Source organism: Panthera tigris, chromosome B2 (genome assembly GCF_018350195.1).
Source record: "Panthera tigris isolate Pti1 chromosome B2, P.tigris_Pti1_mat1.1, whole genome shotgun sequence".
In the NCBI taxonomy this organism is placed as follows: Eukaryota; Metazoa; Chordata; class Mammalia; order Carnivora; family Felidae; genus Panthera; species Panthera tigris.
Genome location: NC_056664.1, coordinates 121,825,155 through 121,852,597, shown reverse-complemented (window position 1 = coordinate 121,852,597; position 27,443 = coordinate 121,825,155). Strand labels below are relative to the sequence as shown.

The window sequence follows — 27,443 nt, the reverse complement described above, 5'->3', positions numbered from 1 at the left end:
TGATATGTTGTCACTAATGCCTTCTCCCAGATCACTGTTCTGAGCTCCAGACTCCCTACTATCTCTGAGAGTTCCTTCAGCATCTCAAATCGGCTGTGTCCAAAATTTAACTCATTTCCCATGGTTGCAAATCTGATTTTCATACACTTTCCACTGGGGAAGGTTGTCTGGGGAAGGGTGAAACAGCACCTCTAAATAACATTCCTATAGTCAATACATTATAAAGTTCCACCATCCCCTTTCAAAGTCTCCTGAATTTTGTGCCTCCTGTCCTCCTTGATGTTGTCTCAGTTTGGGCAGGACTCATCATTTCTCATCTGATTATTATTGCAATTTCCTAAACTGACCTCTCTTTCTCCAGTCATATCCTCCTCCAGGGCATTCTCTAGTGAACCAGCTCGGTCTGAAACATGTATCTCACATTGTAGCTCTGCTTGAGCATCCTTAAATGATTCTTTGTCCTGTTATAGAACCATTCAATCTGCCTCACCTTCCTTTCCACATTGATTATCTTATCATTTCTTTGCTCTTTTAAAAATTTTTTTATAATGTTTATTTTTGACAGAGAGAGAGAGAGAGAGAGAGAGAGAGCATGAGTAGGGGAGGGGCAGAGGGAGAGAGGGAGACACAGAATCCGAAGCAGGCTCCAGGCTCTGAGCGGCCAGCACAGAGCCTGACGTGGGGCTCAAACGCATGGACCATGAGACCATGACCTGAGCTGAAGTCAGACGCTCAACCGACTAAGCCACCCAGGCACCCCCATCATTTCTTTACTCTTACTCTATTCTTCAGGAGTAATGACTTACAGTTTTTCTTCTCGGTCATATTAAGCTTTTTGAACCTGCTGCTCCTTCTTCCTAGAAATGCCAATGGCTTTTCCAGCAGGCCGCCCCTTCCCAGCCTCACAGGTCTGTCTGCTGCTTCTCTCTGACACTCAGTTCCTTTTCACCTCTTGTGTAGGCCTTTCTGACACCACTCCACCCTCCCTTTCCACAAGACCTTGGCCCACCCTTCTTATGATCTAGCATGCTATGTTGTTTTTGTCTACGTAGTTCCTACTAGATCGGAAGCTTCTTGAGGGCAGAAACCAGAACTTCCTTCCATGTCTTCCATTCCTACCCTGGCATGCCTTATGTATCTATAAATATTTGTTGATTGAACAATTTTTTGAAGTGTAGCTTTGTATGAAGGGTCTCTTCCTTCAGAGAGAAAAGGAAACTAACACAAGACTGACACTTCTATCACTTGGGGATTTATAGCTTCAGTTCTGATAGAATGACCTCTGCCTGTGTTGTTATTAGCAGCTAGCTTTTATCTAAGCCCTGGCTCCCTGCTGCATTCAAAAGCGTGTTTTGTTGCCTTGGAAATGCTGCTGCATTCCACAGAAAGCAACTGTGAAACTAGGAGACTTATTTTTCTCAAGCAAGGCAATAACGACTTCCAAGGAAAAAATTTAAAAGTCAGTAAGACAATGTAGAAAAACTTTTAAATCATAAACCTCAGGGTAAAATGATTTTCTATATATTCCTGTAAACATAGAGAAGACAAAATAACAGCCCTCCTCCTGTTTTCTCAACACATCTGCAGAGGAATAAACTCTCATGATAAGGATTCTACCTTGCTCATTAGATCAGCTTTCAGAGTATCCCCAGCAGAGGGTTGAGCATAGGTAGTGCTCAGGAAATATTTGTTAATTACCTGATTCCTAGGCTAGGTCCTAACTGCCTATTTGTAGAGAACTACAGTTATCATCCTGTAACCTCGAGTAATATGCTTGGGAAACTGCCAGTTAGTTCATGTAGGAGCTTACCTATGCCTTAGCTGAGGTAGCAGGTGGTTTTAAATGCTATACCAACCAGGTTTTGATACATCTGGGTTATGCCCTGCAGGTGATTTCGCTGTTCTCACAAATGTATCAGCATGTAGCCATTCAGTAAATATTGGGTTCTCATATAGGCTAGGTGGCCAAACACTGTCCCAGATGCTGGACACCCAGCAGTGAATAAAACTAAGTCTTGCTGTCATGATATTTACATTCTATGTGGTGGGGTGACGCTGGGACATAGCAATTAACAAACAGACAAAAATATAAAATACATCATTTGCTGAGAAGTGCAGTGAAAAGTAAAATAAGGCAGATCCTGAGTAAGTGATTGGGATAATGCCCCCACGCCTTTTCTTGGAAATATCCAGATTTCAATTTGCCCTCTTTTAAAAGTTAGGAAATCTCATACATGAGCCTACATACAGGAAGAGTGAATTGATTTGTCCATTTGTCCACATGATATGAAGTGTTTCAAAAGTGTAAGTTAAATTAATTCAAATTTCTATGGCATTTTAATCTTGATAAATCAGTTAAGCAACTTGAAAACTTTTGTTTTTAAAAAAAGTCCCTCACTTCTAAGGTCAAGTACACATAAAATAGCTCTCACCATAGTCTTTCTTTAATAACCTATGAGGATAATATGCTTATTTCTAGATTGCAAACATGCATTTGAAAATATCTATTCTCTTTAACCAAATTGAGATAGTTCAATATTCTCAGTATATCAAATATACTGCATATACAAAATACTGCATATATCAGTTTGCATATACAAAATACTACTAATAGCAAATGAAATGCAGGTACTTCAAACAAATTACTTATTAGTATTTAATAAAAATAATGTTATATTTCTAGTAGTTCTAAAAGTTTATAGAATGCTTTAATATTGTGTTCTCTGATCCTCAACAAACCTGATAACATACATAATAATATTGTTATTATTACTTATTATTCCATTTTAGAGAAGAGTAAACTGATATTTATAGCCTTTAAGTGACTGGTGTATAGTCACAGAGTTTTTAGCTGGTACCAAATCTTTAAATACCCTGTTCTTGCTACTACACCACAGTGGCCTACTTTGATATCAAATATTATTTGACAGATTGTGTATTAATTTTAAGAAAAGTATTTATGAACCTCAAAGTGTCTACATACAAAAATCATGAGCTGATGCCAGTGAAAAGCAAAATATATCAAAAATTACCCATGTTATTAGAGGACAAATTTCTGAAAAGTGAAAAAAAAACCTTTTAACAATTTTCTCCAGTATAAAAGATTACAATGTTGTTTTACTTCTTAAATAAAATACTATGGTATTTAATATCAATGGGAAAAGATTAAATTAAGATGAAAAAAATCGAATCTAGAATTCAGGTCATCAGATTCAAATAGTTACTGAGTTAAAATTATTTAATTTCATAAGTATCTGATGAATGGCTGTTCTTAACAGCTGTCCAGTAGAAACTAGTTTACAAAGTATTCTCTAAAATTCTATAATTGAAAAAATACTCTCTAAATAAAAGAGATCAGGACTCTCTCTTATCTGATACTTCTCTCTTTTTAGAGTCAATGACAACAGTCAAACTGCCCATAATAAGGCCCCCAATTCCTTTTTAATTTATTCTTCCATCATCCATGTGGTCTGAAACACTTCCTGCTCCCTTCTACTCCCCAGCTTTCTTTTATCTGGACTTTTGAATATGGCCATGCATCCACCTAGAATGCTGCCATTTTCTCAGCCCCTGCATATCTAAGTCTACAGGTCTTCATATCCCAGCTGTATACACTTCCCCCATTTTTTGAAGTCCCAACATACTTCTTTACAATAATAATAATTATTATTATTATTACTGTTTCATGTGTCATCTCAAGCTGGTGCTGCAGATTTGGGGGTTCAGGGATTGAGTCTCTTCCTGGACTGTTAAACCCTCCAAGGACAAGACACATGTTTCACTGGGTATGTATTCTTAGTGCCCAGGACAATACCTTGCATGTAGCAGGTATTCAGTGCATATCTGTTGAATGAGAATTGAATGAATACCTTTGAGTTACTACACAACTTAAAAAAAAATTTTAAGTTTATTTATTTTGAGAGAGAGAGAGAGAGAGAGAGCAAGAGAGAGCAGGGGAGGGCCAGAGGGAGAGGGAGTGAGAGAACCCCAACCAGTCTCTGCACTGTCAGCACAGAGCCCAAAGCAGAGCTCGAACTCATGAAACCATGAGATCATGACCTGAGCTGAAACCAAGAGTCAGACGCTTAACCAATTGAACCACTCAGGTGCCCCAGAGTTACCACACAGTTCTGAAGAATGCGTTTGATACTTTTAGAAATTGTTCTCACCTTTATATAATGTGTCAGCTTTTCAGTTGCTTTTCTAAACACTATTAATGTCATCAGTAAATAACTTATTATTTATGTTTTATTATCATCATTTTGTTTATTTTCAATTGTTTATTATTTATTTAGCAATTTATTGATGCATAAACAATATTTAGGACATTACAGCAGGCAAAGTCTCCTCACAGAACATTTTATTCTGTCACCAGTACAACCCCTGGGCTAGGAAGAACAGATGTTTTAATTTCTACTTTGCAGAAAAAATTCTAAATTAAAGCCTAAAAGACAAAACATTTTATATGAGTACACAGTTAATTTTTCGGTAGTATGACTAGAAAGCAAGTCTCTCTGTTTATGTTGAATGCTAATGAAACATTGATTTTGTGGTATTTTCTTGCTTTAAGACTGGAAATCTCTTTAACTGATTTCTAATAAACTTCAACAAAAAAAACATGGCAGGTGAAAACAAGTGCATATTTTACATTCAATGACAAAGCACCAATCACCATGAAAAAAATCATGCATGAAAAAAATCATGCATGAAACAAAAGAAGGATCACTGAAAATTTCAAACCTTGAAAAATTATAAACTTAAACCTTGATAAAGAGGTTGGAGACATTGAGCCAACAAAATACCATAAGTTACAGATTAAAGAAAATGCAAATCAAAACCACAATGAGATCTCACCTTACACTTGTCAGAATAGGTAAAATCAAAAGAGACAAAAAATAACAAAGGTTGGTGAGGATGTGGAGAAAAGGGAACCCTCATGCACTGTTGGTGGGAATGCAAACTAGGGCAGCCACTGTGGAAAACAGTAGGGAGGTTCCTCAAAAAACTAAAAACAGAAATACCATATGATCCGGTAATCCCACTACTGGCTATTTACCCAAAGAAAACAAAAATACTAATTTAAGAAGATATCTGCACCCCTGTTTATTAAAGCATTATTTACAATAGTCAAGATATGGAAACAACCTAAATGTCCATTCACAGATGAATGGATAAGGAAGATACAGTATACATACACAATGGAATATCATGCAGCCACAAAAAAGAATGAAATTGTGCCATTTGCAACAACATGAATGGACCTACAGGATATTGCGCTGAGATCAGACTAAGACAAACGCCATATGACTTCACTCATATGTGGAATCTAAAAGACACAGAAAATGAAGAAGCAAACAAACAAAAAGCAGAATCAGACCTATAAATACAGAGAACAAACTGATCCTTGCCAGAGGCAGGGGGTGGAGGATGGACAAAATGGGTGAAGGGGCCTGGGAGATGAAGGCTTCAAGTTTCGGAATGAATGAGTCATAGGAATAAAAGGCGCAGTCTGGGGAATAGAGTCAATGATATCGTAATAATGTTGTATGGTGACAGAGGGTAGCCACACTTGTGGAGAGTATAGCGTAATGTATAGAGAAGTCGAATCACTGTGTTGAACACCCGAAGCTAACGTGACATTGTGTGTCAACTATACTCAAATAAAATAATTTAAAAAATTAGAACCACTCCCCTCACCCCAACCCCCCCAGCCCCAACAAATTAAAGCTTACTATTTAAGAGAATCTCACTCTAGGAATAAGGAGAAAGAAGCAGTTGCAAGAGGCATCGAGTCTGACGGGGAACGCTTTTTTGAAAGTTTTTTTCCCCAAGATTTATCATTTCACAGAGTGAGGTGGGCAAGTGGACTAAGAAATGATTCAACATTGCTCACTTTACATAATTTTTTAAAATACTCTTGGTTCTTTGCGAATCAGTTTGATTCATTATAAAGGTCAAATCCTTTTAGTAACTCATCATACTTCCTACATTACTCGTGCAATGAGAACTAATTTCTCCTCCACTGCTTTTTTCCTTTGGTATCAGTTCATGACACCTCATTAAGGTGCAAGTCTTGCTATATACCTTTTAATACAGTGATGTGCACTTCTGAGGTTAATTTGGGGTTGAAAGAAATCTCGTGGCCAAATTTTTAAAAAAGGAGGGAGATGGGGGAAGTACAAGTTTTAAACATATGCCCTGAGGATGAAGGAAAGAAGAAAGCAACATTTATTACAATTTGGTGCGTAACTCAATTGCCCACATTTGCCCTCTCTGAGAGAATTCTATGGAATGAATACTTAATACTCAGTGCAGCCAGCCCTGCAGGACATCTTTTTTTACCTTCATATGCAGCACGAACCATTCCTCTGAATCCAGAAATGATTTCCCCATAAGACCTATTCATGATAGTAGTTTGCTTCCACTTAAAACTGCATTGAATTCGTGTTTCAGAGTAACTCAAGGTGAATTTTACACTGATTTCTCACTTAATGTAATAAGCCAGAAGCACGACTTTGGGGAGGATAACTTATTTCTGGAAGTCGTGAGGTACACAGCTTAACACATATACTCAAAGTATCTTTCATAATGATCTGCCGACACACTACTGGAAGAGAAGGAACTATAAATGGTGTCCCTGGCTAGTGACCCTCTTCCAAATTCTGTCTCAACTGTGTGGAAATCAGATCACAGCTGGGAACTGGGCAGGCACCCCAAATCTGGCATGTGAGTGGGAAAAGGGGGGGATTTTAAGGGTTAAAGTGAGCCCAACTTCACAATTTAAAGCTGCGGGATGTCTCAGGTTGGCCTCCCTTAGGGAACTCAGTTCTGAGGTGGCAAAAAGATGAGAGATGAAGGTTTGGAAATGCAGACTTTGTATCTTTGGTTTCCTTGTCTAGATATTTTGCTTTATTCATAAAAACATTATACATTACCTGCAAAAATATAAACTATACTCATGATTGGCAACACTTAGAAAAGTTAATAGCCCCTTAAAATATCAAAGAATATCCTTTACTGTTGGAGGTATAACGCTTTCTCAAGAAATGCTTTAAGAAGCCATAAGGGCATGATCGCAGGTTCCTTTCAAAGGAAGCAACAAATACTTCAGATAATGGTAAAGAGGTGTTTTGCTGTTGTGTGAATACAGATGCCCTTTCCTGATGAAATATGATATGGTCTCAGTTACAGGAGTTACATGTTAATAACTTGATTTTCTCTTGTTTTAAGGGAATAAACCATTTGATTCCACTTCTCCTCTTATTAACTTGTACAGTATTGCTGTGAAATGGCACCCCATGGGCTTCAGGTGGACACCTGCTAATGGTGGGTTGATCCATGTGTATTGATATCCATAACAATTTTATTTTGGTATTCTCTTTCATCTAAGATTTCAAAGGACTGTGTAAATGTTTCAATTAAATTTTGTAGCAATCCTCTTAAACAGATAAGTAGGAAAAAGCCTAAGCCTTCTTAGATGTAAGCTCCTTGAAGGCACAATTTTCACTATGTGAATAAATCAAGGTCTCTAGACTTGGTATTATTTTTGACACCAAATAAATATTTACCATCTATTTTAAAGGTAAAATACACCGTTGTTCTTCCTATTCCATCTTTATTTTTCCTGTGCCCTCAAAACTAACAAAAACTTCCATTCTCACAATTACTTTATATTATTTAGTTCCCTATCACTAAGAAAATAGAAATCTAATAAACTAATGAAATCTACAAGTTTGATAATATACTGCTATTGCCAAGGACATTTATATTTTGAAAGAGAGATCATGCCTCAATTTGCTTAGGATAAATGATCTGAGATGTTTAGGATAGACTCCACCTCTCACATATTTAATAGTTTAATTAATTATAATTGTTATGACAGTAAAAGTAATATAGAACTGATTAATGTAAGTATATTTCTAATTTTTGAATGTTGTATAATGTGGCAGATTCACTGGGATACACTTAGTGGCCAGGAATGTCTTCTGGCAGCTATATAAACCATTCCATATAATCCAGAAGAGATGGAAAGATAATTGGCCTTACTTTAAGTGAGAACAAGTCTATAGGCAGTAGAAAACAGTCTATTGCTGTCCCTGTCGTAGCTATAAACTAAACAAGTAACTCACAGTGAAACCAGGACAAAGGAAAATTCAGGCAAAATAGATGATGTGCTCATGTGCTTAAAATCATTAGAAGTTAAAAAAATGATTAAAATTCCTAGATTAGGTAGAAGCCATAATCATACAATATCTTAATGGTATTAAGGTACCTTATTTAACCATTTGCCTCAATTATTATTAACTATAAAATGAGGATAACACTAGCACAAACTTCATTTTATTATTGTGAAAATTAAATAAGTTAATTGATGAATAGATTCGATGTGGTGATGAAATGTTTTCCCAAATCTAAGGTTGGGACGTAACGGCTGGACAAAGGGATTTTTTTCTGCTTATCTATCTATCTATCTATCTACCTACCTATCTATATCTATCAGCATTTTTGAGGCATTTTCATGCTTAAAGGATAGGAATACTGGATATTTGAAATGGTTGTATGGATGCTATGCTATGTTCATTGTTATGCACTATTCATTTTACAATGGATGAGTTACTCTATGGTTACCATCTTAATTAAAATGAAAACATATAGGAACTGCAACAGGTTTAAAACACCAGCACAAGAAAATGAGGATCATAAGACTAGGAAAATACGGTGTCTGTTTTTGTTTGTTGTTTTTTTGTTTTTGTATTTTTGGCTTGTTTTTCAAGTCATGAGCAATCCTTGGTTATTATTACCTGATTATCTTGGATTATACATTACCAAGACCTTCCTATGCCTCTATCTTGCTGACTGCTTTTGAGTCATCTCACCAATAAACTAGCTGCCAATATTTGAATTAGCCAGAGAAAATGGAAGAAGCTAAAATGAATACTTTTGTTCTTTGCTAATCAGTGTTGTTCAAAGTTGGAATGGACAGGGTAAAATTTTGGTGAAAGTCAAATTTAAGGATTATTTTTATTTATCTAAGCTACTGTTTTTTGCCCTATTTCAATAATTAACTGAAAGTTAATTGGACGGGGTTTAGTGATTGAAATAAGATCTAAACACTGTACCTAAAACTTTACATTTTAAAAATGTTCACGTCATGATTTGGACTATTTCTCACTTTGAGGTTAAGTGCATCACTTATATTCTCTGTACTAGTTTACCAACCTATAAAATGAAGAAAATAATATCCACTTCATTTCTTACTGGAATATTATATATTAAGAGTTTGTGAAAGGCATTGATGATACGTCATCCTACAAGAACAAATTATTTTCCATTACAGTGTTGTAATTTTATTACAAATGCATTGTGGGTAACTGTAGATTAGTTCACATTTATAGTTCTCCCAGGCACTGTAAGAGCTTTGTGCTGTGATAGAAATTCTTCATAGTTTACTTACCTAACTTATCATTTCTAGTTAAGGAATTACAGTGTGATTCTTACTTTTTCATCACATTTGCGTGAATACAAAGCACCCAATTCTATGTTATGCTGATGAACCAAGAAAAATTCTGAAATGCTCAGATGCATGATTCCTGACTTACTGACAGTTAATAAAATAAAAACCTTTTTTTATCATCAAATGTTCCAATATACATGTATTATACCTGTCTATAAACCCATAAAAAAGCCTATAAGCCTCTGCAATATGCAACAAGAGACGGTCAGCAAGGCAACAGAAGAACAGCAAGGCCATAGAACATCCACATACTTAATATATCTAAAACGAGAAGTCTTCTTACCTAGCATGCAAACACATTTGACATTCTGATCAGGGTTTTCAAACAAGATTTCACCACACCTCTGAAAGAGAAAGAAAGCCATAATTATTTTCAGATTTTATATCAGTGTTCCCAAGGTAATGTGTCTATGCAACCTGACATCAGCATAACATTATTCTACTTCTCATGTTTTCCTTGGTTATCTGAGTTTAGGGACTTGTGTCATGAGTAGGGATTTTCCTGGTAGTAAAATACTTGAGATATTAAGTTGGGATGGATTGGTCCTTCATGCCTTATGCCTTTGCCTAGAGCTCATTTTGTGTGTTCCTCTGAGGAGTCATGGCCTGAGATGCATTCGGTGTCTAATGTTTTCTGTTTCAGTGGAAGATATGCAGTCTATTAGATCTAATAATTGGAGGTTAATCACTCTCAAAACTGGTCCTTCCTCAGATGGGAGTTATTCTAAACTACCCACTCTGCAATCAAACACACACATTGTTAAACACAAAAGTAGGTGGCCTATACTTAACTCTCTGAACTTGAAAGAAACAAATAAGGAAATGATGAAAAGGTGGCACTCGTAATGCTCTTCCTGAACTCACAGACTCATGGAAATAGCAATTTTCTTACCTATATCTTATTTTTAACTTGCTTATTAAAATTTTTGTGCAAGGTAAACTCTGGAGACAACAATTAGCTCTTTAGGAATGGACTACACTTACGTATATGACTGACAAATGGTTAGTACCTGAATATGTAAATAAATCCTCCAAAATCAATAAGTAAATAGCAAACAGTCCAATAGAAAAACAGATAAAGGAACTAGCAAAGCATGGAAGAGGGGATCTAAATGGTCAGTAAACACACAGAATAAATTCAACCACACTAATAATCAAGAATGAGCAAATTAAAGATAAACTGAAGTCTATTTTGAATTCATCTGCATGGCAAAACATAAGAGTCTGGCAATAAAAACTGTTATTAAAAATGTAGAGAAAGGGGCACTTGTAAAATGATAAAATCACTTTGAAGAAAAATTTGCAAAATCTAGTCAGGTCAAAATGTACATATCCTATGACCTAGCAAGTTATCTTCTAAACTGACGACTGGAGAAATTTACACAAATAGCTTTAATGTTCAGCTACAAACCAGATAAATATATTATTCACCACTGGAATACTACACAGTAGTTCAGATGAATGAATTAGAGTTATGTATACTTTAAAAACATATATTATGTATGTAACATGTACATGTAAATATATAATAATCAATTATATAACGATAATGTTCAAATCATGTGAAATATATAGTGTTCAAATCATACATATAATTTTCAAATCATGTAAAATATATAAAACTGTCTCCATTTTATATGAAGTTGAAGATAACCTAAAAATAGCACACATTATTTGTCGATATATTAATTTACAGAAAAAGCATAAAAACAGGCGATGAATAATGAACATCAAACTCAGGGTTGGGGGAAGATATGCAGAGGATATACATTCTTCATTCATAATTGTGAAAGGCAGGTTGAGAGGGAAAAGGACATCTCAATTACATACATTCAAACCAATCCATTTTCTGGGATGACCTACATCATGCACAGAGAGATGGACATTTGGCTCAGGGCCATGAAAAGGAAGCAAGCTGTTCCAGTGAATCAAGAGAATGGACTGCAGAGAGGACAGGTTGGTTGTTCCTGAAGGTGGTAAGAGGTCAAGGAATACTAGATGGAAAGTCTGTATCGTGAGCTTTTTTCCTGGTTACTCTGCTGACCTACATATCATGTGATATTTATCATGCTATTTAATCTCTTCATGCTTCATTTCTTTGTAAGTAACATGGGGATGCTAATATATGCCACAAAGTCATATTCGAGAGCAAATGTGAGGATTAACAACCCGTGGCATCTGACCCAACTGTCTTTCCTGTTTTGCTTGTGTTTTGGCAAAGGTTGAACCCATTCAAATTGCTAGGATCCATTTCCGCATTACCTGCTTTTTTTTTAAAGTGCTGTTTTTATGACCTGAAAGAATTAATAGTTGTTTTTAAATGAAAGATCAGAGGTTTCGAAAATATTTTCAACTTCTTGGCAAAACAAAGTGTTAAGAAGCTCTATTAATCCATATTCTGAGTCCTACAAGGAACGAATTCTGGAGTGCTCCCTTACCCTTTGTCAATGGCAAAGCCCACACATGTGCTGGGATACAACGTTCCTTCTTTCATTGCAGGGGATGGAAGCAGATGGTAGGTGGAGGTTGCATGATTTCCCATGGCTACCCTAACCCAAGGCTAACCTTACATATATGGCCCTTTCAGAGGCAGATGGGTGTGGGTGTGGGTAAGGGTGGTGCCATGGATCTTGTTCTTTTTCCTAGACATAAAGAAATCCAGAAGCTTCTGCAACTCCTGGAGCATGCATTCCTTAACAGTCATGGCCTGCCTGGGTTCACTGACCACACAAGCTAATGACCAAGCATCAAGGGCAGGTGCGGTGGCTCTTCTGATGATGATGAAGCAGTCCTCTTCTTCTGTCTCCATCTCCCTGGCCATCTGGGAAATGGCTGAGGCACCTCTGACTAGTTCTTTAACTGCTCTGCTTTGTAAAATTACCTGATGATGGTAACAGATTTTAAAGCATGCCCAGAAGGGAATCTGTTGTTCTCAGAACTTGAAAGAAACCAGATTCTTTCCAGTGCTTTTTCTCATTGATGCCAGTGTTTAAAGGGCCTTGGCTGCCAGGCTCATGCTTGCTGTGAAACCTAGGGCAATGACCCAGTTTAAGAGATTAATTGGGCTAAGCCACGGGGTCCGAGTCTCAGAAAACTGCAGGATCTTCCATGGGGGAAGGTCTCATGCCCTCTTGGGTTCTCAGGTGCTGCAGCTGTCTTTCCTCATGGCTCTACCTGGTAACGTATGCTGGGACTTCTCATCCCAGCTCACTGCTGCTGAATGATCCTGACTTTGACCTGGTTCTGATCACCAGGCTTCTGCCTCCTTCTCAAGATCCCATCTCTCCATAGGATCTCCAGTTTTGTTTTGTTTTTGTGCCTCATATACTAATTTCAACTCTCCTTGTTTGTGTCCTTCTCTCCCAGTTCATACTGACCCAAATAATAGGGCATAATTATTGAAATCCCTCGCCAAGGGGATGGACCCTCCTGGCATACGATCTTCTACAGCACATAGGATATGCTGCACGTGAACTCATGTATGTAATGCCTGTTAACCTCATAGATATGAAGAATCAAACCACTTTCATTGTTAGTGCTCCTAACATGCCTCATTATGTAATCCTGGTGTCTTATACGTACAAGACACTTAAAGAAGATTTGTGGACTAGCTAACATTGATTTAGCCCATACTATGAGCTAAGCATTGTTCTAAGTGCTGTACATGTACCATCTCATACTTTCATTATACTCTTTTAAGAGAGTAGAAAATTGAGGCACAGAGAGTGCCACTCACTATAGAGGACTCCTCTCCAGTAAGTGACAGAATGAAAGCTGACAGCTTAGCCAATGCTTGACTAGTATACACAGATTCTTAAATATTGGCTATTGTTTATCTACTCACTGCCCAGGTCAAATAGACTATGTCTGCTTACATCCCCTCCTCTCGCTCATTAGCCACTGACTATTTGCCTGAGTTGCAACCTATTAGAGCATAGGTTTTGTATTAAACTAATCTAAGTTCAAATCCTATTTCTGCATTCACTTACCAACTACCATCATGGACAATTTATTTAGTTTTGTCAAACTTCCTTTCTCATTTGTAAAAAAAAAGTCAAGCTTATCTACATCATAGTATCACCATAAGTTTAGTTTTAATTCATTGTGAACAAGAATGTACCAATTTAAATTTCTGTAGATGAGACCATAATACAAAAATACAAATTAATAAATCTAACTTATTCCATAAAGTATATTTGAATTCTCATATTATTATTTAGGATTAAAAATAAAGAAATGATTCTAATTTAAAAAGTCAGAATATTTCACAATTTGGTTGCTAATTCCTATATATTAAAATTTTTCTATGTTAAATCTAAAGTTTGTTTTTCAGTCAGGAAGAAAAAGATGATGTTATATATTAATATATAAATATATAAAATGCCACATCTATCTTAGTAGTTTTAATTAAAAATATTTACTTTCCATTAGTTAGATCACATGTTTCAGCAAAATGTGAAATAAAATATATTTCTTTTAAGTGAACTATATTTTTTCATTACTTCCACCTTAAAATTAGTTATGAAAAACTGATATGAGGTGTAATTTTTAAAAATCACACTAAAGTATTCAGCACACCTCTTTTTCTTAAGGGAAAATTGTATCTGAAATTAAAATATTTAAATATGAATCATAGTAACTATTGTACTCAAAAGAAATTTTAAAAAATTAAATAAAAAACATTAACGTTAGTGAAAAATTCATACATTGTTCAACTGGAAGCACTTCTAGCATTCTTAAATCAGTTAATATTTTTCCTGCTTCAAATAAAATTGTGTGCTCTTTTTATTTTTCTGAATATTTCCAATCACTTGAATATCTTAGTCTCTCAGTGGGCCTCCAGCAATTAATCTTTGTAGGGCAGGTGTCTTAATATCTTTGGATGGGAGGAAACATTAGTAAACAAAACACAAAACAGAAATCCTCATTGGTTGATGGTTTGGCCCACTGCCAGCTGAGTCAGTAACTGTTTTCTGTAAGTAGGTAATGTTAAATGCTATCAGCAAATAATTAATAGGCTGTGATTCTTTGATTATTTTCTTCCCAGAGTTATAGGTATTTTTTTTTTTTAAAGCAGAAAGGCATTTATACATGAAACTAGGTGCTTATAAACGCATTGGAGGAGCAGGCTATAGGCTGGGCACCTACAAATGAGTCTCAAAAATGCAGAACTGGCTTACGAGGGGAGCTGATGGTGGGCCACATTGGAGATGTGGAGACGCAAGAGGCAACACTGGAATTGTTAACTTCAAGACCACACCACCACGGCAATGATCCAAAGATTAGAAAGCTATTGGCATGATTGCCTTTTGATACCCATGGAGCCAGTGACGGAATGCTGGAAGCTACTGTAGAAATGCAGAAAGACCCAACATGCCCAAGTCTGTGCTTGATAGATCATTAAAACACAACAAAAAGAGCCCGTGGTATATAACTAGATCTATTTTGGAAAAAAAAAAAAAAAAGTGATCAAAACTGAGTTTCCTGAGCTGAAGTGCTAACCATGGTTGCTTTTTGATGGAAAACGAAGCACATCTCATTTGTGCCAGGAGCGACGGAATCAACCTGCAGCAGGCAAGGCCCCAGCACAGGCTGCCTTCACCCCCCCACCCTCACCCCCACCCCCACTCTCACGCCATTTCCAAGTTCTCGGATTCTGCAAGTTTCCCATTCAGGAATTAATTTCTCTAGTGAGGTTTTTAGTAAACAAGGCAAATGCCTGTATGTTGATGCCTCTTTTATTTGTTCGCCCCTGAACCTCAAAGTGTCTTGCATGATGACACTCCCGATGTTAATTAAATGAAAGAATGAATATTTCTTTACTGAAATCCCAGGGCACATGCTTGAAATTTGAGATTATCTGGGGTAGCATGAAAAGAGAATGTTTTCTGGACTTTTATGTATACACACCAGTAAGTGCTGCCATTAGCTGCAGCCACATGACGTGGAGCTGCGCGCAGTGATGAAGGGGAAACTTGACATCGAGAAGACATCTCATAATATCTGGGTCACTTTCCATCTCACATTTTCCGCCAACAATAAACAGAATGTTACTAATAAAAACCAGACCCCAGAAGACAGGCCTGGAGAGAAAATGGTTTAGGTCTTTAGATCATAAAAAGATAGCTTCTGTTAAGAAACTGAACTCCCCAAAGTCTAACAAGGGTCTAGAAGCTTGAAACTCCATTGTCTATCAAATGAGTTAATGAGTGAATGAATGAATGAATGAATGAAGAAACATTCAAAATTATTTATTGAGTGCCTACTCTGTGCAGGTACCATACTGTAAGTGTGAATACAAAATCATATGAGTCTTAGGAACTCCAAATGTCCCCCAGAAGTTTATTGCTTAGTCTGAAGTCAGAACGTAGGAGACTATGGGCAACCTCAGTGGTGGGCCCCCAGTGCTGTCTGGGGCTACCACAGAATGCTTCCAGAAAGAGATAGCCACAGGTCTGATAGGAAGGAGTTGGCTGACAAAGGACAGGGCAGAGGTAGGTGCCAGTGCGAAGCCCTGAATCCCTGTTGGGACCCTTCAAGTAGCTGCTCGGGAGGAGACCAAATTGTGGTACATCAGGATAGAGGGCTTAATCAAAGTGGTAGTCACAGGTGAGATGAAAGATAAGTATGCGCCAACAGTGATTAAAAGAATTCTGGGCCCAGTTAGAGAGGCCCGACTGAATTTTGAAGAGCCAGGATGCCTAATAAATTCTTTTCGCATTGTAATAGATAATTACAATTTGGTGGTCCCAGATATCTCTCACCAATAGTATTGACTACAATCTTTTGTTCATTTCCAGCTCCAAGAGGGTACACCAAGCCTGTGGTGTTCCTTATTCTTTTTTCTTAAATTATTACACAGAATGGCGATAGCCAAAAGAACAGTCCCTAACCACTCAGTTGAAATCTCATGTGAGGCTGACTTCTGCTACTGCTAAAGCCATTAGCACCTACTGTTGAGCACATCACAATTTCCCCAGCCCTCAGAGGGTGCATTTCCAGGGTCTCCTACTTTACAGTGGCTAGAGTCCCATCTACCGTGTGGGTGGCATAGCCAGGCCTTAATCTCTAAACACTGTGGCAGCCCTTGGTTCTTTGGTGCCAGAGGACGGCAGATTTGGAACTGGAGCTGATTTCAGCTCAAGCTCATGTTTTCCTTTCTAAGTTTTTCCAGTGAAAGAGCAGATTTCCATCCCGTTTCAGGCTGTTAAAACGTCAGACTAATAAGTTTTCAACAATCTGTCAGTGCAGATCTCCAGCAACAACCTGGCACTGTCTTCGAATTGGGGCCTCATCGTCCAACCCAACCTCAGCCAGTCAAAATAGGAGACACACTAGCAAAAGGAAAAAAAGATAATCACCTCGAGCTGAGTAGAAACTCTTAACAAATCCATTGTTGCCAACAGTCAACAGCAAATCTGTGGGCTATATTACCTGAGGTGACCCTTCAGGCAGGGCCATCCCTCATAAACCTCTAATTAGCTATGGTTAGAAGTGGCTTGAAAGATATTAATGCTATTTCTATTGGAAAATGAGCCTACCAAGCTTTTAACAGCTTTGTTTTCTTCTTCAGTCAAAGAACAAAATGTTAGCTCAATGGCGTATGCTTTCTATTTAGAGAAGTGCCAGCAGCAGTAACGTCCAGAGAGTCTCTCAGCATTTTATTACATACCCCTATTTTTAAATGTTTAAAAACTACTCATTATGAACAAAAACTTGGAAAACCTGGTTTTAGCCCAAGAGTAATTTTGTTGTTGTTGTTATTAAGCAAACATCCAGAATGCAGAACTGTGTTTTCTGTCATTTGAGCCATGGACAGTAGAGGGCACTAGAAAGGCTATATATCTAATGTGTAGTGGGACGCCCGTATGGAGATCCTGGGGTCAGTTGATGCACAGGTTCAGAATTGCTGTGTATTATGCTGTGCTTTTCAGTACATGCAGGCTTTCTCCATGCACTTTTATTCTTGACTTCCATTGCACACATTGGAATGCACACTGAACATCACATTTTTCATTGTGTAAAACAATGGCTATAGCTTTTGATCAAGCACAATTTTAGCAGAATCCGTGCCTGTGGAACCCAATGGCATGCAGAATGTAACTGGGGTATCTCTTGAGTGGGCATCATAGTCCAAGGTACTCTGGGAATCATTTTGATATGGGCTCTGAGAATTGTTCTATATCAGACACAAAAAAGTATACCACAGATCTTGATAAAGACAGCAAAAATTATGTCAGAATTTTGCCATACAATTTCCTATTTTATTTATCTCCTCAGAGCCCTAAGCATTGATTGTCTTTCATAAAGACACTTCTGTGAAAGCATAAATACTTAACTTTTATAAAGTGAGTGTCTATAGTGGAAAGAAGTTAGAGTATCTGGATTCAAATCCCAATTTATCCCTCTCTAGCTGTGTGATCTTGGACATAGTATTACTTACCTTTTTGAACTTCCTTGTAGAGGAGAAGTAGTACCAATGCTCTCTCCTTTACTGAAATAATTAATGTAATTTGTGTGAAAGCGTCTTGTGTACTCTGAAACCCATAATGGGGCCTGCTGTGAATGCTGTTTTGTAGAAGGAACGAGGTGGAAAGTGGAGAGGGCCATTTGGTGAGACTATGTACTGATACAAAACACAGTTCTACTGTGTGAGTCAGGGGATTTTGTGAGGAGAGAAATTTTGCTCCTGCCAAATTCCTGAGCACCAGTCCCTCAGAGGGTAACCTGCAAAGCCAGAGTGGTCTAGAGACCAGAGGTTGGCAGGGCAGGATTGGGGTGGTAAGCCCAGGCTGGGGAGAGCAATGGCCTTTGAGAAAGCATTAAATGAGAGAGGAAGCAGAGGTGAGGTGTGAGGTGAGGAAGCACCTCATGTGAGATGTAGATCTGAAGAAATGCAGGAAAAGGAAGAGGGACTATTTGAGGATCTGTAGCTTGGGCAGGGAAGTTCCAGTACCAAGAAGACACATCTCTAATCTGGGAGGAATCTGGGATACCACTGTGGCCAAGAAAGTCACTTTATAGATGTAGCAAACAAACAAGTACAGTGAAGTTAGGTGACTTTCCATTTCAAGGTCTTTGATGATCAGACTATGAGCTCTTGAGTTCAAAACAAGACCCCAATACCAGATGCATCACCCTCGGCAAGTTATTCAACAATTCTTTGCCTCCGTTTCCTCACATGTCAAATGAAGATATCACTACTGCCTATACCATGGGCCTAGAATAGTGGCCGGTAGAAGTAAGTACCCAATAAATTATTACTTTCAAAGATATACAATTATTTGGAAGCAGAGAAGCCACGAAAACCATAGCTTTTTCAACTGCCCTCCAGTATTATTCCATGTTATCTCCTTAATTTGGACTTTGAGCCATTGACCTGGGTAGCCTCAAGGTGCCTGAAGCACACATAAAGGGACACAAACCTGTAGTACCTGTGAGACGGGAGTGGTCAACAAGTATTTGTTTAATGAATGAATGGGAAATCAGAGGGCAAAGAGCAGATTGAAAACTGGACTAATCCTTACTAGACAATTAGCTCTAGTTGCTACAAGGGAAGGATTTCAAGATCTAAAGTCTCACTTTTGTTGAATATTTCCTTTAAAATATTCATTCATTCAGCAAAACTTCACTGAACTCTTTCCAATGCAGCAAAAGTAATTATCTGTATTTAGCTGCTTATGGCTGCATTTACTTATTAAATTCAGTGGAACCTATCTCAATTTTTATTATATTATTCTCAAATAATACTTGTGTGTTTAAAGTCCTAATTAAAGACAACCAAGCAGACTTTTTGTATAGTGGACATGTTGACTTTAGAAAGTTTCTATAGACCATTTGGTGCCCAGAGACTGACTATGCCTGATGCGCCCTTCTCCTTGGCATTGAGGAGGCGGGAGGAATCCAAATGGGTTTGGGAAAGAGGTTTCTCATACACTGGCCACATCCTGATGGGTGTGGAAGAGTTTGTGAATAATGTATTCTGATTGGATAGGGGAGAGAGGAACTAATATCGAACAAGTCCTCAGTGGGAGTTGAAGGCACAAGATAAGCTAGAAGGGTGTTTGTTCTGAGTAGTAAACGACAGGTGCAAAAGCCTAAAGGTGACTGAGGAAATGAAGGAAGTTAGGAATGGCTAGAAGGGGTTGGGGTTCAGATAATCAGATGAACTGGCAAACGAGGGACACTAGGCTGGGGAATTTGTCAGGGGCCAGAGCACACATGGCCCTGTGGGACTCCATTTAGTGATTGGACACGTGCTTGGGTAGGCCATGAATCTGAACAAAGTCACTGCAGGTCACAGGCCATCTGTTCAAGGCAATAGAGAAATCCCAAAGTGTTTAGAAAGCTTTTGTAATGGGAATACGGTACAGCAGTCACGTTTGCCGACTGATGTTGCTCTTCACCACACTTGGCAGTATCTTTAAGTGGGAAAAGTGTTCTGCCATGTGAGTCATCACCTTATACTTGAGTGTTTAATAATATTATCTTTGGTATCCCTACTACTCAGAGTTTTGACAATCAATGAAGGTAAGGAATACAACCAGAACTGCACTTTTTCTGACTCTCCAGTATTACTGCACACAGGATATTCACAAGCAGATAGATTTCTTCAGATTTGCTGTCATCCATATGGCCTTTACAAAGGGTAGATCATGGAAATAAGAAGGTGGCTTGCCGAATTTCCAAGTCTAGCACGAACAGATTACAAAGAGCAAGGTCTTTTAAACCATGCACAGGGTGAAGACTGAGAACAGAGTGAAAGGGTGACTAGCAGACAAGTCCATGGATCCCAGAAGATGATGGAAGTAGGGTCCTTCAACCAACTCCTTCCCTAACACTGGAGATGGAATCTCCTCCTAGAAACTACTGGAAAAGCATGCCGTACTTCAAGAAAATCATTCCTTTATCCACCATCACCTTCAGAGTGAAAATCGAACCAGAGCAGGACTCCACTATTCTTGCACTTCAGGCTGACATAACATGCAGCCTGTCCCTCTGCTGCCCCTAGAAGACTGACACTGTGAGCACTTGGAACAACCACCTTTTGTCTGATGTGTGTATTGCCAACAATACCTACTCACAATTGCTAAACTCCAGCCATCTGGGTGAACTGTCCAAGCTTTAGACATTGGTTTTCTTCATTTACCCTGCAATTTCCAAGCTACTTTATATGACCCCATAGACAGCAAAAGCTTCATAGATAATATCAGCAATACCTCAAAATCATTGTACAGACATCACGATTTGGAGATTCATGCGACCTCATCCAGCTGGTAACTGAATGAATATTTATACAGGACAAAGGAATACTTATAATGTGCTCCTTGCAGCTCAGTGCAGTAATGCTCCTGTACATAAACCAACAATTAAATGTAATCCTATACACTTATAGTTTTAAAAGAAATTCAAACCAGTCCTTGGAATTAAATAACCCCAGTGCTAGAGAAAATGACTTCCAGAACATCAAGCCTAACATGCAAACACAGGGCCTCTGAGCCACAAAGGAACAAACACTTTTCCACAGGGATAAGGGCTCGTTGTATAACTACTTGTGAGGTCAAAGATCCAGATGTTCCCACAGATGATCAAAAAACGATTACTGGTCAAATTGCATTGACCATCTCCGTATGGACAGCTCTGAGACATGGATTTGGCCTTGGAAAGGAGATCTCTGTAAGTTCTACTGGCAATCCATGGCAACCCCAAGTTAGAGCTGGAAAATCCAATATCTTGGAGAAATAACTGACAGGTCTTATAAGCTACAAATGAAAATGAAAATCCATGAAAATCGTGCATATTTAGCTAATTGTTGTATCCTGCTTTGTTATAGCTTACTAAACCTTACAATATACTTTGATAAGAGCAGTATTAAAAAGTCACATCCTGTTGGATCTCTTTCCATGAAGGTAGAGACTTTTGTCTAGTTCGCTGTTCTTCCCCAGAACCTAGATCATTTGTCACATCGTAGGGTGTCAATAAATATTGCTTAAAACAAAAAATGAACAAATGATTTGGGGCAAAATATACCCAATCCATTCATTACTATGTGGCAGTCAAGTCAAGCATCTGTGAGATGGTGAAAATTCAAATTAGAAAAATAAAGTGAGCAAAACTGTACATAAAATTTAAATAAACTCAAATTGCAAGTTTTGATGCCATTACACCATTAAGAAATTGGGATCTGGGATGTGCAGTGAACCTACTATAAATGCTTTAAGTGGAGTCCCACCCAAAGGCAAAGATTTCTCTAAGTCTTATATTTTTGAGCCGTAGTTTTCCCTGAAAAGCAAAAACCATAAACACTAGTTTTTCAACCAGCAACTCTTTCAAACAAACAAAATTTGTTCTTAAATCTTCTTGTTCAGAGTCCATATCAGGAAATAGAAGTAATATCTATATTCCATCTCATTAGTGTCTTCTTGGAGGGTTAAACCAGTGAAGTGTTTCAAGTGTCTGATGAGAAAAATTGTATAAAGGTCACTTGGGGATTACTTATGGTAGTAGGTACTGTGTTGTTGATGTTTTATAATACTCATTCTAATCACTTTATTGCCTCAAGATCCTCTTCGGCCTTCTTACAATGATCCTTGATTTGAGATTTCATTCTTATTACTGTCAATAAACTCAAGGAATCCTGAAGATCATGCTTCATTAGCTTCTCAGTAAATCTGCCTGTTATCTGACATTACAATATGACATATATTCATCTATTAATAATGCTCATTAAGTAACTGATGCTCAGAGAATGAAGAGGTTTTTGCCTATATTGAATCTTTTTAACCTAATGACATAAAACTCTTTTCTCTGTGTATTTTTAGCAAAGCAAGAAAGAAATTGAACACAAGTGCAATAATGCTTATAGACTCATTGTATTAATTTACTAGCCTTAAATTTCCAAAACCTAGGCTAGATAGGGGCTGTGCCTTAGCTTTGAATCCTAGGATCAAGCAGAATGGTTGGCATAAAGCAAATGCCTAATAAATGCTTTTGTGCATGGCTGAATGAGGAAAATATAACATACCAAGGAATCTGGTCATCGTTAAACAAATTCTACTCAACTCAAACATGTCAATACAAGCCTTTCTGGATATCATTGTTAGGTATGAAAAGTGTGCCATATCCACACACATACACAAACACATGCTTAACTTTGCTTAGTGTGCTGTAGTTTGGTGGTTAAGAGTCCAGGCTTTTGTCTGGAGTCTCATAGCAGCAACTTTGAATCCCACCTCCACCATTTCCTAGCACTTTGACCTTGGGAATTGGCTTATTCTTTCTCTCAAAGCCTGTATTCTCACCTGAAAAACTGAGACCACACAGAGGTGTTAAGAGATTAAATGTGATTAGCACATGTGAGATTCTTAGTGCGGTGCCCAGTACATAGGAAGTGGACAGTATATGCCTCTGTAAATATTACACCCTTATACTCTGGCCTTCACCAGAGTCAAGCAAAGAGAATAAAAAGTCTTATTTCTCATTCTGGACATTGTACTACCTTGCCCTCAAATCAAAATGAATCTTTGCTGCTCCCTTTGTCCCAAACATTCCTTGTATTTTGGAGGAAGTGCAAAGAAGGGGCGACAGAGAGCTTGATCTTTGGAGTCCAGCAGCTTGTGGATGGCATTTACCAGCCATGTGGCCTCAGGAAACCCTCTAAAGTTGCTTCATCCTCTCTAAAACATGATACAACCCCCCCACCTCATAGGGTTGTCCTGAGGATTAGGCGTTATCTATAAAGTTCCTGACTCAATGATGTTTCTATATGTACATGTGCATCCATGTAGGTATATATCTACTTCTCCATTCAGTGTCTACCTTCTTTTCTCCATATGTTCAAATTGTTCATATTGTTTAAGGCCCAGATAACAGGGTGATCCTTTATGAAGCTTTTCTGATATTTTTGAGTCTAAGTTAACTTTTTCTTTCCTGGATTTCCTATAATTCTTGTAGCCACTTTCCATTTTCTAGGTCACATTTTCATTACTTTGTCTATAGACCACGAGGTCTTTAAGGCATGAATCTAGATCTGCTTTATATATTTCACGTATGTCCCCATCAGCCTCTGGAACAGTGTGTGTGTGTGTGTGTGTGTGTGTGTGTGTGTGTGTGTGTGTTAATGAAAAATATTTACCAAGCATCTGTTTTTAAAATCTTGTTACTATCCTGCCTTATTGCACAAAGATTTGGAGATACATGTAGATTTCTTTTGGTGTGCATATGTGCATGTTTACATGCAAATAACCACCCCATACGCACATCCACACACACGTATATTGCAAAGGGTATTAAACCTAGCTTAAAGCCTGGAATTAAAACCTCCGAATGTCCAAAAAAACAACACTTAGTTCACAGTGCTAACCTCATTGTGGAATAAAGTTCTTCATGTTGAAACCTCTTATTTACTTTGAAGTTATTAAGAGAGAAGACATTCTCTTGTAACACTTCCTGTAATATATTTTGTTGCTATGATTCCAGGAAAAATTTTTGATCAGTGTTACTCATTTATTACAAATGAAAATATTAAACTTTTGGAATCAAGGAAGTAATGTTCACTTGCTTTCTTGGCCTGCCACCATTCATACCTTTCATATTCACCGTTGCCAACATTCTTTTAGAGCCAGCTCTTTGTTAGTGAAACATTTCTTCATCTAAACCCGAAAAGTAATTTTTTTTTTGCTTTCAAAATGAACACTCTTGATGTTGGATAGCATTCTCAATTTCCTCTCTACAAACAGGTCATCAGTGTTTCACATGCTATTGCTGATATCAGATCATTGAAGATTATTCTTTTAAAGAGAGTACTTAGTTGAAATTGATGAATAAAGAGGTAAAATTATGGCATTTGTCTCAAAATAAAGTTCTAAAACCAAGATCTGATTTTGAGTATCTTTATGTTAACTACTCACTGGGTATACATATTACTTATGTAAAATAATTACTAGTCTTTATTTTCACATTTTAGACCCGTAAGTGGCTTTTACTCTCTAAAAAGGAAAAGCAATATCTTTCTTGACCTTTAACGTGCAAAACTTGTAATGTACGGCAAATTTTAAGGAAGATAAAATACCAGCCAACCTATTAACAACCGATGTTTCAAGCATGTGGTTAGGTGAGTTGGCAAGAATGCTTCCGCATACGGAAACTATTTTGATGATCAGAATAAGAGAGCCAAAGAGCTCTGGCAAGTGCGACTTTTAAAAAATGAAATACAACACAAACTTTCAATTACACATGTAACTCCAAATGGCCTCAGAAATCGTACGGTGAATGATAAAGTAAATGTAAATTAAAGTCTCGGTCATGCATGAACCACTAGCATGTATGGGAGGGGAGTATCCTGCAAGTAATTTTTATGACATTTTTGAATTCTCCCTTATTTTCTCACTCCATTGCAAAGGCAAGAATCCTCAGCGTCTTCTCTGATTTCTCCCTTTGTCTTGCTACCTCCCACTCTTACTTGCCTCTACCTCAAAACGATTTAATGACTTTTCAAGTCCTTTGGCTTCAGCTCAAATCCATCTACCTTTCCCTATGCCATGACCAGCACGCAGTTCTGCACAGCTATTTAATAAAGCCTCCCTTCTTACTATTCTCATTGTCACATAGCAGCCGGAACAGTCTACATTCTGAGTCCATCATTTCCCTGGTCAGAGGCCTTCCGTGGCTACCCTTCACCTCAAAATAACCAAGAATTCTTCGTCTGGCACAGAGGGCCCTACATCTCCTGGCTCTTGCTCCCCAGTGGTACATTGCTTTAGGCTTACTGAGCTACCCTCCCAAAGATTCACTATTCTGTGCACCTGTAGGCCCCTGCACTTTCACCAAGGAGCTCCTTCTTCTGTTTTTCAGCTTACAGCTTTGACTGTAATGAGCTTTGCTCCTCCTGGTGGACTTCTTCCACCTCCCAAGTTCTGGTGAGTACCTCTTCTAGACGCCATGGAAGCACTGGGATAGATCTCTATGAGAGCACTAATCACGCTGAGATAATTCCCTAGACTAAAAGTCAGGTAAGGCCTCTAATTTATCTTCAATTACTTTCCCGGAGCCTTACACAGTATCTCATACTTAATTGGCATTTAATAAATGTTAGTTGAAGAAGGAAGGACGGAAAAACCAGGGGTTAAAGGACATGTGATCCTAATAGAGCAAAAGGGAGCATGCACAAAAGTCTACATAGTCATCCAAGAGTAAGTAAAAACAGTTCTGGTTATCCAAAGTATGAGAACACCTGGATTCAAAACAAGAACCAACTAAACAATAAAAACCCTTCACACTCTTTTGATACCAGAGTTTTAGTCTTGCTGGAGAACAAAGACTTTTGGAGTGAAGTAAGACAGATGCATTGCATACTTACTGTTTGTTATCAGCATGAAAGAGAATCATTAGAAAAGAGCAGAATCCAATGTAAGGAGATTGGTTTTATTCTTGGACCTCTGCTTATTGTGTAGAGAGACATCATCTGCGTGGTCTGTTGGCATTTTGAAGTTTAGATGTCTTAAAGAAAAGAACCTCACAATCAAATTTCAAGACTAAACGCCTCCTTTCTCTGTATCAACATACTAATATATTTTAGGAACCATATTATATATGACTAAACATATGACTGAAAAATTGTACAAGGCATTAAAAATGTTCAGAAGAAAGATCTAATCATTTACAAGTTTTTAACACTTATAATTATTATGCTAATTTTATGGTTATAGTTTTTGAACTAAACTCTATTTTCTTGCTTACTACCAACCCAAAAGAGATAAGGAAATTTTATTTGTTTTGGGAAGATAAATTTAATTAAGGAAAAGATACACTGTCTGTTTGAGGTGAGTTCATTTAAAATGGCTGAAATTTAAAACCCAAATTCAATTTTAAGCAGTGACAATGGCCAATGCACGTAAATAAATTCCACCTGCCCACCAGATCCAGCTTAAAGACCACTTTCCCTGTCATTCACCCCCATTCCCTCATGTCACACTGCTTGGTATGTTTTGTATATTATGTAATATCCCTCCTCTCCAAATCTTTATGCCAATTTGCATTTTTCTATGGTCAGCATTGCCTGCCTTATAAACAGTATTTTGATATTAGGATTCATTACTCCTGTTAAGATTTTAAGCTCTTTTTAAAAAGTGATTTATTTTTGAGAGGGTAGGGGGGGAGAGGCAGAGAGAGAGAGGGAGACGGAGAATCCCAAACAGACTCTGCAGTGTCAGCACAGAGCCCAACATGGGGCTAGAACTCATGAACCACAAGATCATAACCCGAGTTGAAATCAAGAGTCTGATGCTTAACTGACTAAGCCACCTAGGTGCCCCTAGATTTTAAGCTCGTTAAAGGATGGAAATATTTCTCCTCTTTGGACTGCCAACATGGCCTAGATAACACAACGGGTTAAATTAAATCTCTGACAAATAGAAATAACAAACATGTATTTGTTTTGCTATTGTGTTTTTCATTTCATTACCAATAACACTTATAGAATTCTAGGGTGTCTAGAAGCATGAAAAATTGGCAAACAGTAACATTTATCTTGTGAGAATCACTTTCCACGCAGTCTTATTTTTCCCCTCACTTCCCAGTATGATTCCTAGATCCTACTGATATAATATTCTCCATATATATGTGCACGCGTGACTTATTCATATCCACTTCTGCACACTTATCCAAGATTAACTCTTACTTCATTGAACCTCAGTAACGTAGGACCATCGCACATTTCACTGGCTCACCTACCTTCCTCAGAGAAGGCTCACGTAATTAATCTCTCTTAATTTGGATCAGTTTTCCAAATTGCCTATTTCAATATATATTTTATTTTATTTTTGTATATAAAGATAATATTTTGCACTTTAAACGTGTGATATGTGAAGATGCATTGATTCTCGAATTCTAGTTGGCATAAAAGTTATCTGATGTGTTTATTAAAATGGGT

At 37.7% G+C, this 27,443-nt stretch overlaps 1 protein-coding gene across 3 annotated transcripts in view; it reads right to left on the bottom strand.

Moving 5' to 3' along the window:
* PDE7B (phosphodiesterase 7B) overlaps window positions 1-27,443 on the bottom strand; it is a 311,875-nt gene that overhangs the window by 198,615 nt on the left and 85,817 nt on the right. For 2 of the 3 annotated variants that reach the window (XM_015543911.2, XM_042987194.1), the window contains exon 2: window positions 9,798-9,858. In XM_015543911.2, coding sequence (XP_015399397.1) covers window positions 9,798-9,858 — 61 coding nt within the window. Of the gene's footprint in view, window positions 1-9,797; window positions 9,880-27,443 lie in introns of those variants that run through there. The other variant, XM_015543910.2, reaches the window with a different exon arrangement.